This window comes from Diabrotica virgifera, chromosome 1 (assembly GCF_917563875.1).
Source record: "Diabrotica virgifera virgifera chromosome 1, PGI_DIABVI_V3a".
Classification (NCBI taxonomy): domain Eukaryota; kingdom Metazoa; phylum Arthropoda; class Insecta; order Coleoptera; family Chrysomelidae; genus Diabrotica; species Diabrotica virgifera.
In genome coordinates, this window is record NC_065443.1 from 217,324,052 (window position 1) to 217,341,665 (window position 17,614).

The following is a 17,614-nucleotide window of genomic DNA, read 5'->3' on the forward strand; positions in this document are numbered from 1 at the left end:
TTACTTGGCTAAAACTGTCGTAACAGGACAGTTAGCTTGTTCAGGAATGAATATCGCTTGGTTGTGAAATAATAACACATTTTGAAGATGAAAAGATAGTTTTAGAGTCAAGGCAGCTCAAATAAGTGGAGTAGAGCCCCAGATCGAAGGCACGAGGCCCGTGAGCAACTGAACTGACTGAATGAGTTCTAATCCAGTTGAGATGAGAATTTGGATTAAAAAAAATCTGTTCTTATTCCGATGGGTACTCAACTGACGTGCCGCACTCGTTCGGTTGTAAGCGATTATTTGTAAAGACGATGAAGCCCATTTTACTTAATAACAGATCAATAACTTAACGCACACTACAACATACGCAATGCACAATAAGCTAATTGGCATAATATGACGAAAAAGAGCAATTGCCTAATTGTTGCATTCAGTAAAAAAGAATCAATTATTAAAAAACTTTATTTACATATTTTATAAATAAATGTACATATCTTTTAAATCCACTTAATAACATAATAGTTTCTTTTTCCTACCCTAAGTAAAGTAGAGTTATTCTTCAGCCTATGGATCGACAGATTTATGACCTCACTAGGATTGTTGACTTTTTGATGATTAATATAAAATCCTCCTGCAGAAATTATTCTCATAGCATCTTCTGTGAAAACAAATTTAAATAATTACACTTTTATAAAGAAGAACTTTTTATAATACAACGTTTTCATTATTTTATAGGACCCAATATAAAATTATAAACTATTTTGTTGTTTTAATTTCTGCCATAAAAGAATTTTGTAATTGACTATTTTAGAGGCATATTTTCTCTAGCGGATTTAAACTCATATAAACCAAAGAAAATATTTAAAATGGTATATATAATATTTACATATACCTAATAATTAACTTATAAAATATGAACTTTAAGTATATGTATTAACTTTTAATTATTTATTTAAAAAATTAAAAAAGATACGCAACAAGCCAGGTTTCGAACTCGGGACCTCTCGATCTGCAGTCTAATGCTCTACCACTGAGCCACTATCAATATGTAATTATTATCGATTTGTTGACCTACTTTAAAATGGAATCTAAATGTCATTGCATGTTTGCAATGCAATACATTGCAAACTCTGTTTAAAATGGATTACAAAATTTTGCGGAGACAGTGACAAATACAAAAAGTATATAAAAACGTTTTAAAATAAACGGTATACACAAAGCTGCCTTCAAAAATTTCTATTTAAATTTCGGATACAGAGAACAGAGGAACATAGGGAAGGAGTTTACTATTTTATTTGGGAAATAAGCCACAATTGATTTTCCCAAATAAAATAGTAAATTGCTTAAGATGCCATAAAGAAATAGCTTCAGAACAATAAGGAAGGAGAGTTGAAGGATAAATAAAATATTGGCTACACTTACGTTTAGTTGGAAAGCATTTTGCTTTCATAGCTAAATCTAAGATACTCTGTCCAGCTTCAGGTAAAATTTCGACTATTGTAGCTCCACTAAATATCTGTACTATATCTTTGGTGTTCATTTCACTTAGAGCTGTAATGTTTGCTTCATACAACGCTTCACTTGCCTTTTTGGCTTTTTCTAAGCCTTGCTCCCCATGAACTAGAAGAGTTACCTAAAAAGGGAGAAAAACTAGGGAATAAATATTTATGGACAAGAAGAGCACACATACAGAATAAGCCAAATAAAAACGGGACATACGCAGTTAATACAGTGTATCGGAACTACATATGAAATAGTCGACCAATATAAATCATATCAACATAACGATGCGCGATGGGCATGTATTAAAATATTGTTCAACTACCAGCATCTACGAGCAAGCCGCGATATGCGACACCCGACCGGTTACTTTCGGCTCAGCTCGCTCGTAAAAGGAGACAGGTAGTTGAACCATGTTTTATACTTTATACATACCGATCTTAACGTTGCTATGATTTATATACAGGGTGTCCCGGAAAATAGTGCGTTCCTTTAAGGTATGGAGAGAATACACAATTTGGAACAAAAAAGTCCTATACCATTTTTTTCTAAAGTTAACCATTTCCAAAAAAAAGTTAACATTGTTTTCCATATACCTGTATTTTAATGTTTGGAAATTTTAATAAACTGGCAACATCGTACGCACTACGGAATAATAACATAATAAGAACTCGTTTGTGATTGTGATTAACAGTATGTATTTAAAATAATCCAACCAAATAGTAGGTAATACTTATGTATTTACTATTTGTTTACTAAAATTATTTTCTTTTGAAATGTATTGAAATGCCTATTGCATAATTTTAAACGAATTACACATCTTTTAACATAAAAACACATCTTTTAACTGAACTAGTATTATGTATTTAGTAAGGTTTAAATGGGTTGAATGCTGAGTATTGCTGAGGGCTTTAAATGAATTACATAGTTTTAATAGTTTACAGTGGAACTTAAATACACCACATAATGTCTCAGTAATTTGTTTACTTGTGAACTGAAATAACTAAGTTGTACCTACTTACCTGAAAATAATTATTATACCGAATAGATGTTTCAAGTAACCTTTCACAAACACCATTCATAGGTAATAACATAATAGGTAATACACTCACTATTCGAAAACATTTTCGGCATTGACACTAAACAGGATTCTTTAAAACTATCTGTTTACTATCTATCTTCTATCTATTTATTTACATGGGACTGTCTATGCTTAAATTTGCGTACCGCACATAGTTGTCAGATTTAAATTTGCCTACCAAAATACATTTTAATTTTTTGGTCAAACGGTTGCATTTAGAAAAAAATGTTATAAGAGTTTTTTGTTCTACATGGTGCCTTCTACCTATACCTTTAAGGAACGCACTATTTTCCGGGACACCCTGTATTTGTCGAACTTTTATATTGGTCGACTATTTCAAATGTAGTTACAATACACTGTTAACTGCGAATTCACTGCGCAGTTTCACAGTGTATCTGTTATGTTAGATATTAACTGCGTATGTCTCGTTTTTATTTGGCTTATTCTGTATATAAAATAAAAAAATACAAATTAAGAGATAAAAATTGCTCTGGGCAATCTTTACGAATACACATGAATATTCAAATTTTATATTTTATAATTCCGTCCGTAGCATGTTGTCTTAACACGATATATTTTTTGGTGTAATTTTTCATTGCAACAAAAGTATGAGTTTTATCTTCTCTTGGTTGTGTTAGGGTGTACAATAACATCCTTTGGATCCAAATTAACTAATAATTCAAGTCAAAGTTTTCAACTTAATAAAATATAAAATAATATTAAATTAAAAATTTTATTGGGACCATTTTCTGGTTACACCTCCGTGGTTTCTAAAAATGCAAGCCAATCGGATGCTGGAGCTGGGAAGATGAGGGAATTCTATAATTTGCAATTAACGTCCCATCTGTCCAGCGCGGAAAAATGACGACGAAAATGGAACCCTGCATACTCAGATAGGAGTAATACTACATAATACAAATAAAAATGAATAATCACTTTCATCTCATTGCAATACGAATCCAAAGCCGTCTTATATTTCAGTCCGTTTATAGAGAGTGCAACAAGCACCCTTATCGAACGGTTTCAAAACTCGTCAGTTTTTCCTCAGAGAATGCATATGTTGCTATCTCTAAACCAAACTGAAATAATCCAGATGACTAGCCTCGTATGGGTTCAGTTCCGTGCTGGACAGTAATCCATACATATTATATTATAATAATACGTCGCTAAAGAGTTCTAAAGACAACTGTTTTTTATATAAAATTAAGAGTAGACTAAAAATCTAAAAATTAAAAGAATAAAGCCGAAAACACAAAAAATCGCCGATATAACTTAATTAACCTATGAAATGCCAGTAGTGTCAAAATTTCATAAGTTCCAAATTTCATAACAGCGGAGTAACCTTCTCTGAGGTTGGACCAATTAAAAACAAGCATTACGGAGAGATACATTTGAATTACTCCTCTTGGTTTAAAAACAGACCATAGGATAATTTAAGGAGCAGTGAATTATGGTAATGTGTGGAGAAGACAAAATAACTTACGACTATACAGAATAACAGAATATAACAGAAACTAGATATTGTCAAACACTGACATCTGAGATAGGGTATGTAATGTGGATGGAGCAAAATGATCCAGAAAAAAAAAACAGTTCCTTGGACAGAGAAGAGGAAAACATAGAAAAAAATTAATTGATAACATCGAAGAAGATAAATGAGAAACATGGGAGTACAAATACTTCCTATTAAAAAAAACATTCAACCTTCATTCAAAAACTTACAAAATGTTTTTAGTGTTTATCTAACAAGTATAGGTCAAATTAATCAAAAATTAAAAATATATATTGCATCTAAACCTATCAAAGATATTAAATTAAATCTTTCTGTAATACCTGCTCTGCAAGCCTTTTTTGTGGAAGCCTTAATTCTGGTTTTTCTTTGTGCCGCCTCATTAAATCAGATATACTGCCTATTGTATCAAATGTGAACAGTTTAAGAAACTTTTCAACTTCTGAATCTGGTTGTCTCATCCAAAACTGGTAGAATGTAAAAGCTGATGTTTTTTCTTCAGAGAGCCATACTGCATTACCAGCGGATTTTCCAAATTTATCACCCATTTCTGTTGTTACTAGTGGAAGTGTAAGACCTTGAAAATATGAAAAAATTATTTATATGGGGACCTAAGAAAGAAAATACCAAAAATTTGGAAAAATGTCTTTATTTCTCAATATTTTTTTTCTTTTTAGCTGCATACAAATTTGTTTGGTATGATCAACAGTTTGAAAACCTGTATAGCAAGAATTATATTGTAGATAGTTATTTGGCCTCATAAACCTTTGCACTATGCCCTGAAAGATATTTTGCATAATATACTCTACAGTCCTACATCTATATTTGTGGTTTTAAGATAGGGTTTAGCACCTGCTGTTGAGTCTTTTTGGCTCATAGTTTCGTTTCAGTTTCTTTTTCTTCAAACTTTTTCCTCACTGTGCTGCTCATGTTCCTGGTACCTTTTTGGTACTTACCGAGCTTCATCATGGTTTTTCTAATTACTTTTTAGTAGTTATTCTTCATCTTCAGATGGGCATACATCTGAAGATGAAGATCTTCAGATGTATGCCCTGTAATTGGGTCCAGTTTGATCATTTCTAGATGACTAGGGCCTTTGTTTGGGGCTTTTGTTTGTTTATTCCCAGTTATATGTCACAGAACTATTCCTCTTTTATGGTTTAATCTGATAAATTCTGAAATATGATTTAACTTACCATAGACAGGTTTTTTGCAAGTTTTACTAATTAGTTCTTGGCCAGACATGATATTTCCCATTTGGTCATTACCTCCTATCTACAAATAACAGAAGATTTGATTAGAGTTAGAAAATATTAATGTTTCTTTAAGATAAATTATTTTCTTTAATTAGTTCTATTAAAAAGAATGATATATAGGGAAATTTAAGAAATACAAAGAGTATGTAATTTTGAAGTAGGTATTTTAGTCATCGTTAGTACTATAATTATGATTAACACAGTGAATCCAGCGCCGTAATCTGGGGTTTTTCACTGCGCGCCCCAATCGCTTACGGAGGTGCAGAGCATAAGTTTATGTTTAAGTTCATGCCGTACAAAAACGTCACCGGCGCTAGCCAATACAAACTATGACGTTAATTAAGGTCATTGTCACTAAATGGGTTAAGAACTGCATGCAAGAGGTCCTAAAAATTAAAAATCTGGTATTTGAACTTGAAATTTTTTAATGTTTTGTCAGCTAGTTCCCTTTGTTCTAGTAGCTAACTAACTTGTTTTTTCCTTTAAGGCCATGGGTACATAATTCGCAAATATTTTACGTCTATCCTTACCTTTTCTGTCTTTACATGGCAAACTACGTGTAGTAAAATTCACACTGGTATGGATATGTAAATATAACTAGAATGTCATTCTATTCTTGTGCTCATGATCATTTTTCAGTGCGTCACAGTTTTTCGATTTCTCTCTAATGCATTAAGTTTGATGAGACGGAAAAAGCGGTAGCTCCGTGATTAAACACAAAAATAATGCAGCATTACAATGGTTATATACATAAGATGTCTATTCCTAACCTACGTTTGATTCGTTGATATTTAGAATGCGCGTTTTTTCTAGCCAATCAAATACACGTATTACGAACATTTGACGAAAACTTAGCCCCGTATTCATAGTCGGTACTCAAGTCTGAGTCGATGCTTAAGGTCGACCTTGAAAAACTTTGTATACAAATTTGTATAAGAATTTGTTCAAGGTCGACCTTAAGCATCGACTCAGACTTGAGTACCGACTATGAATACGGGCCTTAGTCCATTTTGGCCATTTTTTAGAAGTGTCAAAGAGTCAAGTGACGGTTATTATTCAGGTCAGTATTTTGTGTACCTGTCATTTTGAAATTTCGAATTCGACTTCCCTTGTGTTTCACAACGTTTTTGTGCATTATTTTGTGTTTTGGTTTAGAATTTAGTTCGTTAAAAGTTAGTTTTGTATTTTGGTTTAGAATTTAATTCGTTAGAAGTTAGTTTATACTCCAGGTCTTTATGCAAGAAAAATATCCATAGTAAGGAGACGTAACTCATGGCTGAAGAACCTTAGGAAATGGTTTGGATGTAATAACAATGAATTATTTAGAGCCGCGGTTTCAGAAATAAAGATCGCTCTGATGATTATCAACTTTTGAAGCATAGACAGCACCTAGAGAAGAAGATAAAAACACAGTTTATGGATAGTTTTGTGTCATTTTTTAATGTTTCCATATTTATAAATTTAATTAACAATATTGTTTACTTTTTAATTTTATTCCCCTTTATAAAAAATACCTACATGTTAACATATTGTGTAAAAATCAAATCTACTAAATTACTAATTAGTTTAATTCCACAAGCTTTTCACCTATGGCTAAGTACGATTCTGGCATCTGTCAGATTCGTCAATAATAGGGCTTTTCATCGATTGTCATTTGTTTCGAGCTTCTGTCATATGTTGTATAATCTGTGTACAATATTAATATACACGGATTATACGACATACATGACAGGAGCTCGAAACAAATGACTGTGAATGAAAAGCCCTATTACATGAAATAAGTCTCGACACACCCAATACAGTATATGACGTCATAATTAATGACGCACTGAAAAATGATCATGAGAACAAGAATACTTGACAATGTCATAACTAACTTAAAGAGATGGATTTTGAATGTTCTTGGATAACTGTTATTTTTTGTATAATTGCAAATTATTAATTCAGTTAATAAATGTGATAATTTTTTCACTAACTATGTATTCAGTGATTGTAATAATGTATATGTACAGTTACGATTACTGAATAGTTTACACCTTAATTTTTATATTGTAATACTGTAAATGTGCAGTGTCGTACGGATTTTATAAATGTCAAAGTCAAAAAATTTCAAAAAGTCAATGCTTGTCAAAAATTTCACGAGTGTTGAAAAATAGAATAACGATATCAAACTCCTCCAAAATGGTTACAATAAATTTGAATGATGCGCAAAAGCAAGAGCAATTGCCAAACTCGAAAAAGGTTGGTTTTTAAGACAAGTTGCTGCAGATTTGGACGTGAGCCATATATGTGCATAATATAAAAAATCAAACAAAGATTGGATAATTTGGGATAGATATAAAATAATATGGGTATTTTTAAACCAGACTTCCTTGTTTTCATTATTAAGACCATAATCCATTATATTCAAAAAAACTTCTTTTTATACTTTCCATTTTGTTAAACTTTGTAAAATATATCTACATATTTATATTATTTTTATTTTTTAATTTTAATCAACGTATTCTAGGTACACCACTGGTAACGTCATTTTGACGTAAAAGGTGCGTTTAAACAAGGTAATAATTTAAAAAATCGGCTCCTAGATACGTAGGCCTGTAAACTATTCAATGACCGTAACTGTACCAATCGAGAAAAGAGGAAAAGTGTTAAAGTGATTTTTTAATAATATATTGTTACTATGGAACGCTTACAATTTTGAACATCTTTAACAACAAAATACTTGGATCACAGAATATATCTTGATATATTCTCTGCTTCTATCTTCCACAAATAATATACAATAAATAAGTTTTTATAAAGTTCACGTCTTAAATCAATTATTTATCAAATACACTATATACAGTGGAACTTGGTTATAGCGTCACTGAAGGGCCCAGTATAAAAGAGGCACAGAAAAATGAAAGTAGTACTTCCTTTTAGTACTACAACTCGCCATATTAAAAAAGAATGTGTGTGTACTCTGTACGCACGTAAGAAGTTATACTTCTATTATATGATTTAAACGAAATTAATATACTTTTTATTTGTAATTTTATTTAAATATTAAACTAATTTATACTTACTACTTCTCAAACATTTTTATTAAAACAGTGCCAAAAATTAAAATAATAAAAGAATAAAACACACACAAACACATTAAAAATGCCACAAATGATTTCTGAACATTAATTGTCGGAAATTTTTTTAACTAAATACGTATTTTCTGAAAATAAAATTACATAATAAATATACTTACAATCATAAAATGTATAAAAAAAAATAAAAAAATAAAAGTTTTTATTGGGATTCGAACCAGCTATCAGCGCGGTTGGTATATTGGGTTCATTCGCCTTAAGCGCTTCGTCACGGAGGCAATGTGTCATTATGTGCGAAGATCGACTAACTAAACGGATTAAGCTCTTGACATTTTTGAATTAAATTAAATTATTTTGATTTTGAATTGAAATGATTTAGAATTGAAAAAATACAACAAAACATAGAGTAAGAAAACAATATATTAGGTGAACATTGATAGAAAGTTTGATGGTAATCAAATTATGTAAATAAAAGTATTACATACTATGTATTTTGGTAGGTTCAAATAGGTAGGTACCTATGATACATTTACAATTATTACGTACCTGTTGCTTTTAAAAACTATTTAAATGTCACTACAATTATAAACTTTTTTGTTTCTGTCCTCACAACAATAAAACTAATATATTATACATTTGTTTACCTTCATATTGAACAATTATTTATTATTGACAGATCATTTCAACACCCAATCAGAGTCCGTATAACGACTAATACCATACTGTCGGTGTGCGCATGCGCGCAGATCAATATAAATTCACCCTCAATCTCAATCGAGCCTAAAGAAGTATAACTTCAAAAATATAAAGCTAATTACTAATTTAAAATCTAAAAACAAACCGAGTCGAACACAATTTCACGGTAGCGAGAATTTCTTAAACACACTGTTCTGAAACAGAAAATTTGACTGTTTACTGAGGATGGCACTGATAAATGAGAAATCATAGAACTGTCAAGGTCACATAACTGTACACAGAAGGGATAATAATGGACCGCGATAGTCGTGACGTCAAAACGTCAAAAAAAGGTTTCCAAACACGTTATGTCTAGGTACACGCTAAAATGTACGCAAATAAAAAAGTTAAACTTCATCAAGCTAGTGACTATTTAGCGTGGGCAGTGACTGTGTATTTTGATACACGCTATTTTGATATGTTTAGTGTTTGTTTGATAGAAAAATATTTGTTATGACCTTTAATTCTACCTAACTTTTTTATTTGCGTACACGTTAGCGTATACCTAGACGCAACGTGTTTGGAAAAATTTTGACGCTTTGACGTCACACTATCACGGTCCATTAGCCTTTCTCACATGCTTAGAAGGAACAATGTCGCAAAGTCGGAAACGCATTGCACTTTATTCTTCATAAGATCAAAGAAGGACAACCTACTGTAAAATTTTATGACGCTATAGACGAGGGTTACTTTATTTTTAGCCGATAAAACCGGGTTTTTAATAATGTTATCGAATAGTGTTTGGCCGGACCTATTAAAAGTTGACGTTACAACCGAGATGACGTAACTGCCGAGGCCGTAATATCCAAGATCCACTGTATATCAATATTATATAATCAACAACTCAAAATATTCCCGATTCATATCAAATATTTAAAATTGTCACTGATTGTCAGTGTCTGACTGACATTGGATCTATTGAATAAAAATAAGTATTTGCTTTTACTTCCTCGTATTTAAGTATTTACTTAATAGTAATTGAACAAAGCATTAAAGAAATGACTTTATTCAATTACTATTAAGTAAATACTTAAATACTTGTAAGTAAAAGCAAGTTCTTCTTTTTATTCAATAGACCCATTGTCCTGACAATATTCTATTCGACTGAGTGCGTTGTATGACAAAGATAGATTTGGAAAATATTACCACGACATTGTGTTAATTTTTTTCGAATTCTGAAAAACCAATAAATATTTTTGAAAAATCTAAACGCAGAATGAAAGACTAAATTATTACCGAGGGCCGAAAGTCCTTTAGAATAAATAAAAAGTTTATTTTGAATGAGATATTTAAAATTAAAAATAACACTAAATTTTCTCTTAGTTTTTAACTCCTGACTTATTAAAATAAACATTATAGAAGTTCTCGGGGACTTTCGGCCCTCGCTAATAACGTAATCTTTCATTCTGCGTTTAAATTTTTCAAGAATACTTATTAGTTTTCTCAGGATTCGAAAAAAAAATGAATCCCCATTTGAATAGCATTGCAGCCGAAAATACGTACCCATCCTCTTAAACTCTAATAAGTCCTGTGGCTTCAACAATGGCGAACAGTTTCTTATTGGTAGTTTTAGGTTTAGTTTTATCTCTTCTGGTTCAAACCCCAGGTGACCAGTGAATTCCAGCATCACATCACTTAGCTCATTGCAAAGGCATAGGATGTGTACAGCAGTCTCTTCTTCTATTTTACACTTTCTGCACCATGGTTCACCACTCACCTACCTAGTTTGTATAGGCGGTTTCTCATCAAATATCAATGTCCAGTCACCATTTCAGTGACTGTTTTGATTTCTCTTTTATTGAGGTTCATCAAGTTGTTCAAAAGTTTTTCATCGATATTCTTGATTATACTTATTTTAGTCTGGATTTGCTGCTGAGTGGCTCTCCATTTCTTGTGATGATCCCTGATCAGCCACTTCTGAACCTCGTTTTATGTAGCATCTTTAGTAATGACGCAGAAACATTTTGGGCTTACAAATATTTCTCTAGAGTAGAGCCTTGTTTTGCCAGCTTGTTCATTCCCATGCACCCCTTCGTAGTGATGAGCAAAACAAGAACAAGACCAAGACTAGGCTAGTCTTGGTCGTGTTCTTGCAAGCTTGGTCTTGGTCTTGGTCTTGCAGCTAAAAGGCAGTCTTGGTCTTGCTGCAAGAGTCTTGCTGGTCTTACTTTTTTGGTAGTAATAATTTGAACCAAACAATTTCGAATAAAATGTACATTGAAATAAATAAAGATGTGAAGAATGAAACTATATTTTTTGCTTTAAAATTTTAACAGAATGTAGAATGTAGTTTCAAACGGATACCAATTTTAACATTATACATTCATCTAATGACCTAATTATTTCTCTCTATATAAAGAGATTAGAGTACATTTTTATAATGGTAATGTTTATCAGTAGGAAAAACCTGCATTTACAACCCTTGTTGCAATTGCCGGCCTTCGGTTGTGTCACGTTGTGTTTTGCATGCTGTCGATACCTGCCGCCTGCCTTCAGACCACGTCTTGAGTCTGGATTATTGTTTATTGCCCCTGTATTTTAATAAAATGTTAAAGAAAAAGAGCTTCTTAAAGGTGCTACAAATGGTCGGGGACCTTCAATTCACGGATTTTATGAAAAGGGATAAACGGTTTATAGTTGTTAACAGATAATGATCTGCTCCTTTCACTCGAACACTGTAGTATTTATCCTACGAGGGTCAAATTTAAGAACATAAATTAAATTTTTTTAAGAGAACACAAAAATCAAATATTTTTTATCTTTTTTATCTTTTTATCTTTTTAAACTTTTATCTTTTTAAGTCTTTTTTATCTTTTTAAATATTTTTTACTCTATTTAATCATTATTTAATATAATTAACTTTATTTATAAACTAACTAAAACATACTTTTTAGTAAATACGTACATATTTACCACACCTACTTATAGACCTAATACTATAACATAATAACTAAACCTAATGGGGAGTTATAAACGCTTAATTCTGTAATTTGTTATCTTGCAGTTCTTTAATTTTATTTAAACTACATTGCTCTCGTAACATGAGTTATTCGCACTTTTTATTTTCACATCTTTTTGGATTGAATACCCATTATGACATTTAAAAAGTTGAAAATATTCGGATGTGGGTAGTAAAAACTAGAATTTAAAACACACTGAAATGATGCGCATGCATTTCAAGTGCGGCACATACTATTTGTACTACTGGTCCTTTCTGGACCAATTAATCCAAAAAATAATTTTAAAAATTTCCCAGTATCGGAATTTTTGTCATTATATTCAGAAACTGAACCTAAGCTTTAGATTTTGCGATACCCAGCTTGACACATTACAATCGACAACCAGTTATTTTTTATTCAGGCCACAATGCTTTCACAGCATTGTGAATCCCTTTTCAAAATCTATTATGATATTTTTTGTATTCATTTTAAATTTAACGACCTATATTTTTCCTCGATTATGCGAAAAGAATTGAAATAAGTGTCAGTATTTTTATTAGACAAAATAGCGAAAATTACTGGTACATAAAAACCGTTTTTAATTGCATTTTTTTTTTAAATGGATTACCCTATCTATAATTACATTTTTTTGTCTTACAAGTAATTTTAATTGTCCTTGAACTGTCGCCGTTTGAAAACTTGCCTTCTGGACACTTTGAAGGTTGAGAAAATGCAAACCGTTTGACTTAATCAAAACGACTTAAAAATATAACCAAAATATTATGTATTTTAAAAATTCGATATTGTTTAAGGTTTCTTACAATGTCAGTATATATTATTGAACTAAAAAAATAAAGTTAAATAATAAAAACCAATTTTTCTCAAAAAAGTGCAAGAGTCTTGCAGGTTGGTCTTGGTCTTGCGTGGTCTTGCAAGGTTCGGTCTTGGTCTTGGTCTTGCAACCAAAAGGCGGTCTTGATCTTGGTCTTGCTGCAAGACCAAGACCAAGACCGCAAGACCAAGACCAGTCTCGATCATCACTACCCCTTCGTGATCTGGTACACACATTAAAGACACTCTGTTATCTTTTGCCAGGTTGTTGAGGAAATCTTTGCAGTTCCTCGCCAGTTTTGATCTGGTAAGTGGGTTCTTTAGTACTAGAATAGCTCCTTGGCTGTCTGTGTAAATGTTGTATCTCTTTGCTTTAGGGTCTCCATCTATAATTTTATCAATGCACGCCACCAAAGCAAAAAATTTCAGCCTGGAACACGGTTTTATATTGACCTAGACTGGTCAATTTATTATATTGTTAAAATATCAATAGTCCAACAAACGTAGAGTATTAATGGCAGCTAATCTGAAAAGCTCAACGTAGGTGGCGCTTGGGTAGTTGGAGGCCACGTCAACTTACGTCAACTATTCGAATCAATCTTTTAATTTGAGTCTTTGAATTTAATTTGAGAAAATAAAATGATCTCCAACGAAAGAATACAAAAATTAGAAAGAGAGGGAGAAGGAAAAATATTGTGATTCAAGGACTGCAGATTGACACCGCTCAACCACTCTTGCTAGGGAATGAGGTAGAAAAATCCATAGAAAAGGAAATGTGAGTAAAAGTAAATGTTAATGAAGCAAGAAAGCTGGGAGACAAAATATATTTGGTAGAGATGGATAACAAGACAGAAAAGACCAAAGTAATGCAAAATAAGATGAAACTCAAACAACTGAGATAAAAAATATACATAAATGATGATCTGACGAAGGACGGAAAGGGAAATAATGGCTAAAATAAGAAGAATCACTAAGGAAGAGAAAATCAAAGGAAATAGCACAAAAACAGAGTACCAAAGACTAACAATAAACAATGAATAATAATGGAAATGGAAGAAAACAAAGGAGCAGCTGGAAAGAATAGAGGAAGACATTGCAAAATACTAGAATTGAATGCACAGTATTAGGAGACCTAACAAAGATGACCCGGCAAAGAAAACGAAAACGAGAATCGAAAAATAATAAACGAGATAATGGCAATAAAGAAGAACTAGTTAAAATAGCAACGTGGAATATAAGAGGATCATCCAAGGAAAGAAAACTGAAGCATCTAGTAAACGAAGCCAAAAAATATAAATTTGATTTTGTGGCAACAAGAGACTAAGCAACTGGGACAGGGTAGTTAGGAAATAGATATGGCTATATAAACAGTGGAGGCTGTTAAAGGGCTTCCTTTTTTTCCTCGCATTCCTTCTCCTCAATTCGTTTTTCAACATACAAACAGTCCAAGATCCGTAATTTTTGCCATAATTTATTATTTATTAAATCGTAAACAAAAACACCATAATATACAAACTTCACGATTTGTCAAAACGTTGACCCCCAACTACACTAGCACCGCCAAGCGGGAGCAACGGCGTACATAGCTGCCATTGACAAGTGTGTGATTAGTACCAAATATGAATATTTCATTTCTTAAAGTATTCAGACACTTATCAAGAAAGTTACATACCTGAAAAGAACAATTGTGGTTCTTAAACAAATGCAACCAATCATATGCTTGGAACAGCTGATAACTGAACTCTGTAAAGCTCATACCAGCAGCAGACTGAAGTCTGGTTTGAACACTAGTTCTTGATAACAATGTTCCCATCCTTAAATATCTTCCAGCACCTCCAATCAGATCTACTGGATCCATGACTTGGTACCAACTGGCATTGTTGAGTATACTGTAGAAGAAAATAATGTTAAAATTTATTGATACACGAGATGTTTGAATACCTAACAGGTTTCAAGGAATTTTTTTCTTTCCATAAAAACTTCTCATGATTCAAAAATATTGTGCTAATATTATTACAAAGTCCTTGTATATTTTCGGCTATGAAAGATTTTGATATCTCTTCACGTTCTGTATTACGACCACTAGGATCACCTATCTTGGCAGTGGCACCTCCAACCTAAAATCAAACTATACTCAGTATTACCAGTAAAATGAGAAAAATGATAAATATAGGCTAAATTAAACTTTTGTACAAGATCAATTTGTTTCCTAGGCTAAAGCTTGTCAAGCACTGGGACTCTGGGAGCTGTACTATTGATGTGATATTAACCTACTTGGTACTGGATTGGTTGTACTTTAAGAGGTAATCAATCCGGTAGAGGGGGAGATATAGTCGTATCTGCCTGGGGAGGCATGTTTTGCGTGGCTGTATAATTGGATGAGGAATCATTGAGGCTTGAATGTGATTCAAGTGGGTCCTCTACCAACACTGATTCTTGACCGGGTATATCTAGTACCTATTTCTCCTTCACCTCGTCCAATTGGAGCCAGGTGACGATCAGACACAGTGGTCTCCTGTCCGTCTTTCAATTTAGAAAAGAGTAATCAGGATTTGCCTCAATTACCCATACGTCTTCTACAATAGGTTGGTACGTGTTTTTTCAGAACAAAACTTTTCATCAAGACATGCCATTATTCTGTTAACCATGATGGTATTGTATTCCCATTTTTAACATTCTTTCATGCAGTGTACAGTTAGTTGAGGTACATAACAATGAACAAATAGAATGCAGCACATTTGGTAGGTATTGTTCCTAAGTCTCAATAGGTGCTTCATGTGATTCACAGGCCAGTTGAATAGCTTACCAGACAGTAGAATTTAACTTCTGCACTTGACTATTTCCTTGAAGATTATAAGCAGTAGTTCTTATTATTAAGCTATTCTCATGTTAATTTTTTGTATGAATTATGTACAATTTTATGTTGATTAAAACCATATCATATAGGTTTTGCTTTATCATTTCAACTATAATATGTATTATACCTAAAGAGTAAAATATAAAAAACATGTTGCAAAATTCGTTGCAACACGAAACTACAGCCGAGTCATATTCTAGTTCAATCAGAGAGTGCAGCAATCACCTCTACTGGTTTCGAAACTTATTAGTCTCTCATCAGGAGGCACATATGCTGCTCTCTCTGACCCAACTAGGACAAACCCTGGCGTGCAGTTACGGATTGCAACGAACGAAATGATAGGGATGCTCTAGCGGCAACTGCTAGCAAAAGACTAAGTTTTCAATCTAATAGCACATAATTTAACACCAAAAATATTACTCTACATTCCACCAGATTGAAAACCCAGTAAAATATAATTTATATTATACAATAGACACTCTCTATAACGAGAACTGAAATATCTGACTAATTACCTCGTTATAAGCAGATCTCTTTATATCAGACAACAATAATATTCAAATGTTTTGATGCCTCTTAGGTAGTTTATTAGGTGTCAATGGTCAACCTAAACAATGAGACTTCGTCATCGTAAATTGTACATTTCCTACAATGCGCCATATCGGTTGATAGATAAACAGAAAGAAGTTTATTACATGCAGTGGAGTTTATTACAGCACTGGTCTCGATAACACTGATGTTGGGCATTTATATATACAGGCAGTTGGGGTATTTGTTTATAGCCATGTAAAAACAGGTAAAGAAACATATTCTTTGATTTCATTTTTCCTCGTTCGGTATAACCAAATATGCCTCGTTATAGAGGTGTTCGCCAACATTCGAAACGCATAGGCACCTTAAGAAGATAGAGGTGTTATAATTCAATAGGAATTTCATGGGACATCTAGTGTACCTAGTTATAAGCGAAACCTCGTCATATCTGTGTTCGTTATAGAGAGAGTCCACTGTAGTAAGTACATCAACAGATAATAACAGACATATTTCAAAATATGTAAAATATGATTAGTATCTTCTAAACAGAAATCAGTACACAACTAGTTAAAACATTCCCTAGCTCTGTGTTTTTGGTGTTCGTTTACTAGAACTTAAATAGCTGGAACAAAATAGGTCATAAATCATAAAAAAAACACACTTTGGTTTGGTAGACTGAAAAGAGAGGAGGAGTACTAGTGGAGAAGGAAATACATCTAATATAAACATAAAATATTTCTTGACAAGGCATATTCAAGATACACCATAATATATCGTACATGCAGGCTCACTTATTACTTAGTGAGCGATAGTATAGTTCCCTATGCGTGACAATCTTTAGTAAGTTTTAATAACAGAAATTTAAATTGTAATACATACCAAAGCTATTGTTTGGTGTCCACCTCTTTGCCAGTGCAGTAAATTAATAAGAATTAACAAATTTCCTACATGTAAACTATTTGCAGTGGGATCAAAACCCGCGTAAACTGTTTGTGGGCGAGCATTCATTAAATCAGTAACTACATTCCTAGAAAATCCTTTTTATTCAGAAATACACAGAAAAGAAAAATCACTTACCCTGAATTATCTGGAAAAATATCCTCAAACATGCCACGTTCTTTTAATTTTAGTATATTTCTATTAGAATACTGCCTGTGGTAGCAAATTATGCTGGTTTTACCACGGTTTAATAGAAATTTTATAAACATTATTACAAAACTAATAAATTTACACAAATTGTGAGGTTAAAGTAAACCTTTACTGGCCTTGTGCCTACCTTTACCTTAGAATATAAGGTGCCTACCTACTA

At 32.4% G+C, this 17,614-nt stretch overlaps 1 protein-coding gene across 1 annotated transcript; it reads right to left on the reverse strand.

The window, feature by feature from the left end:
• Positions 1 to 434: 434 nt before the first annotated feature.
• On the reverse strand, positions 435 to 17,578 carry LOC114333485 (tyrosine--tRNA ligase, mitochondrial). Its single transcript, XM_028283374.2, has 8 exons — positions 17,383 to 17,578; positions 17,185 to 17,332; positions 14,859 to 15,034; positions 14,590 to 14,806; positions 5,276 to 5,354; positions 4,403 to 4,656; positions 1,411 to 1,621; positions 435 to 646 (listed from the first exon to the last, which is right to left on the reverse strand). The coding sequence occupies exons 1-8, from the start codon at positions 17,511 to 17,513 to the stop codon at positions 486 to 488; spliced, it is 1,377 nt and encodes a 458-aa protein (XP_028139175.1). The 5' UTR covers positions 17,514 to 17,578; the 3' UTR covers positions 435 to 485.
• Between the last annotated feature and the right edge of the window lie 36 nt (positions 17,579 to 17,614).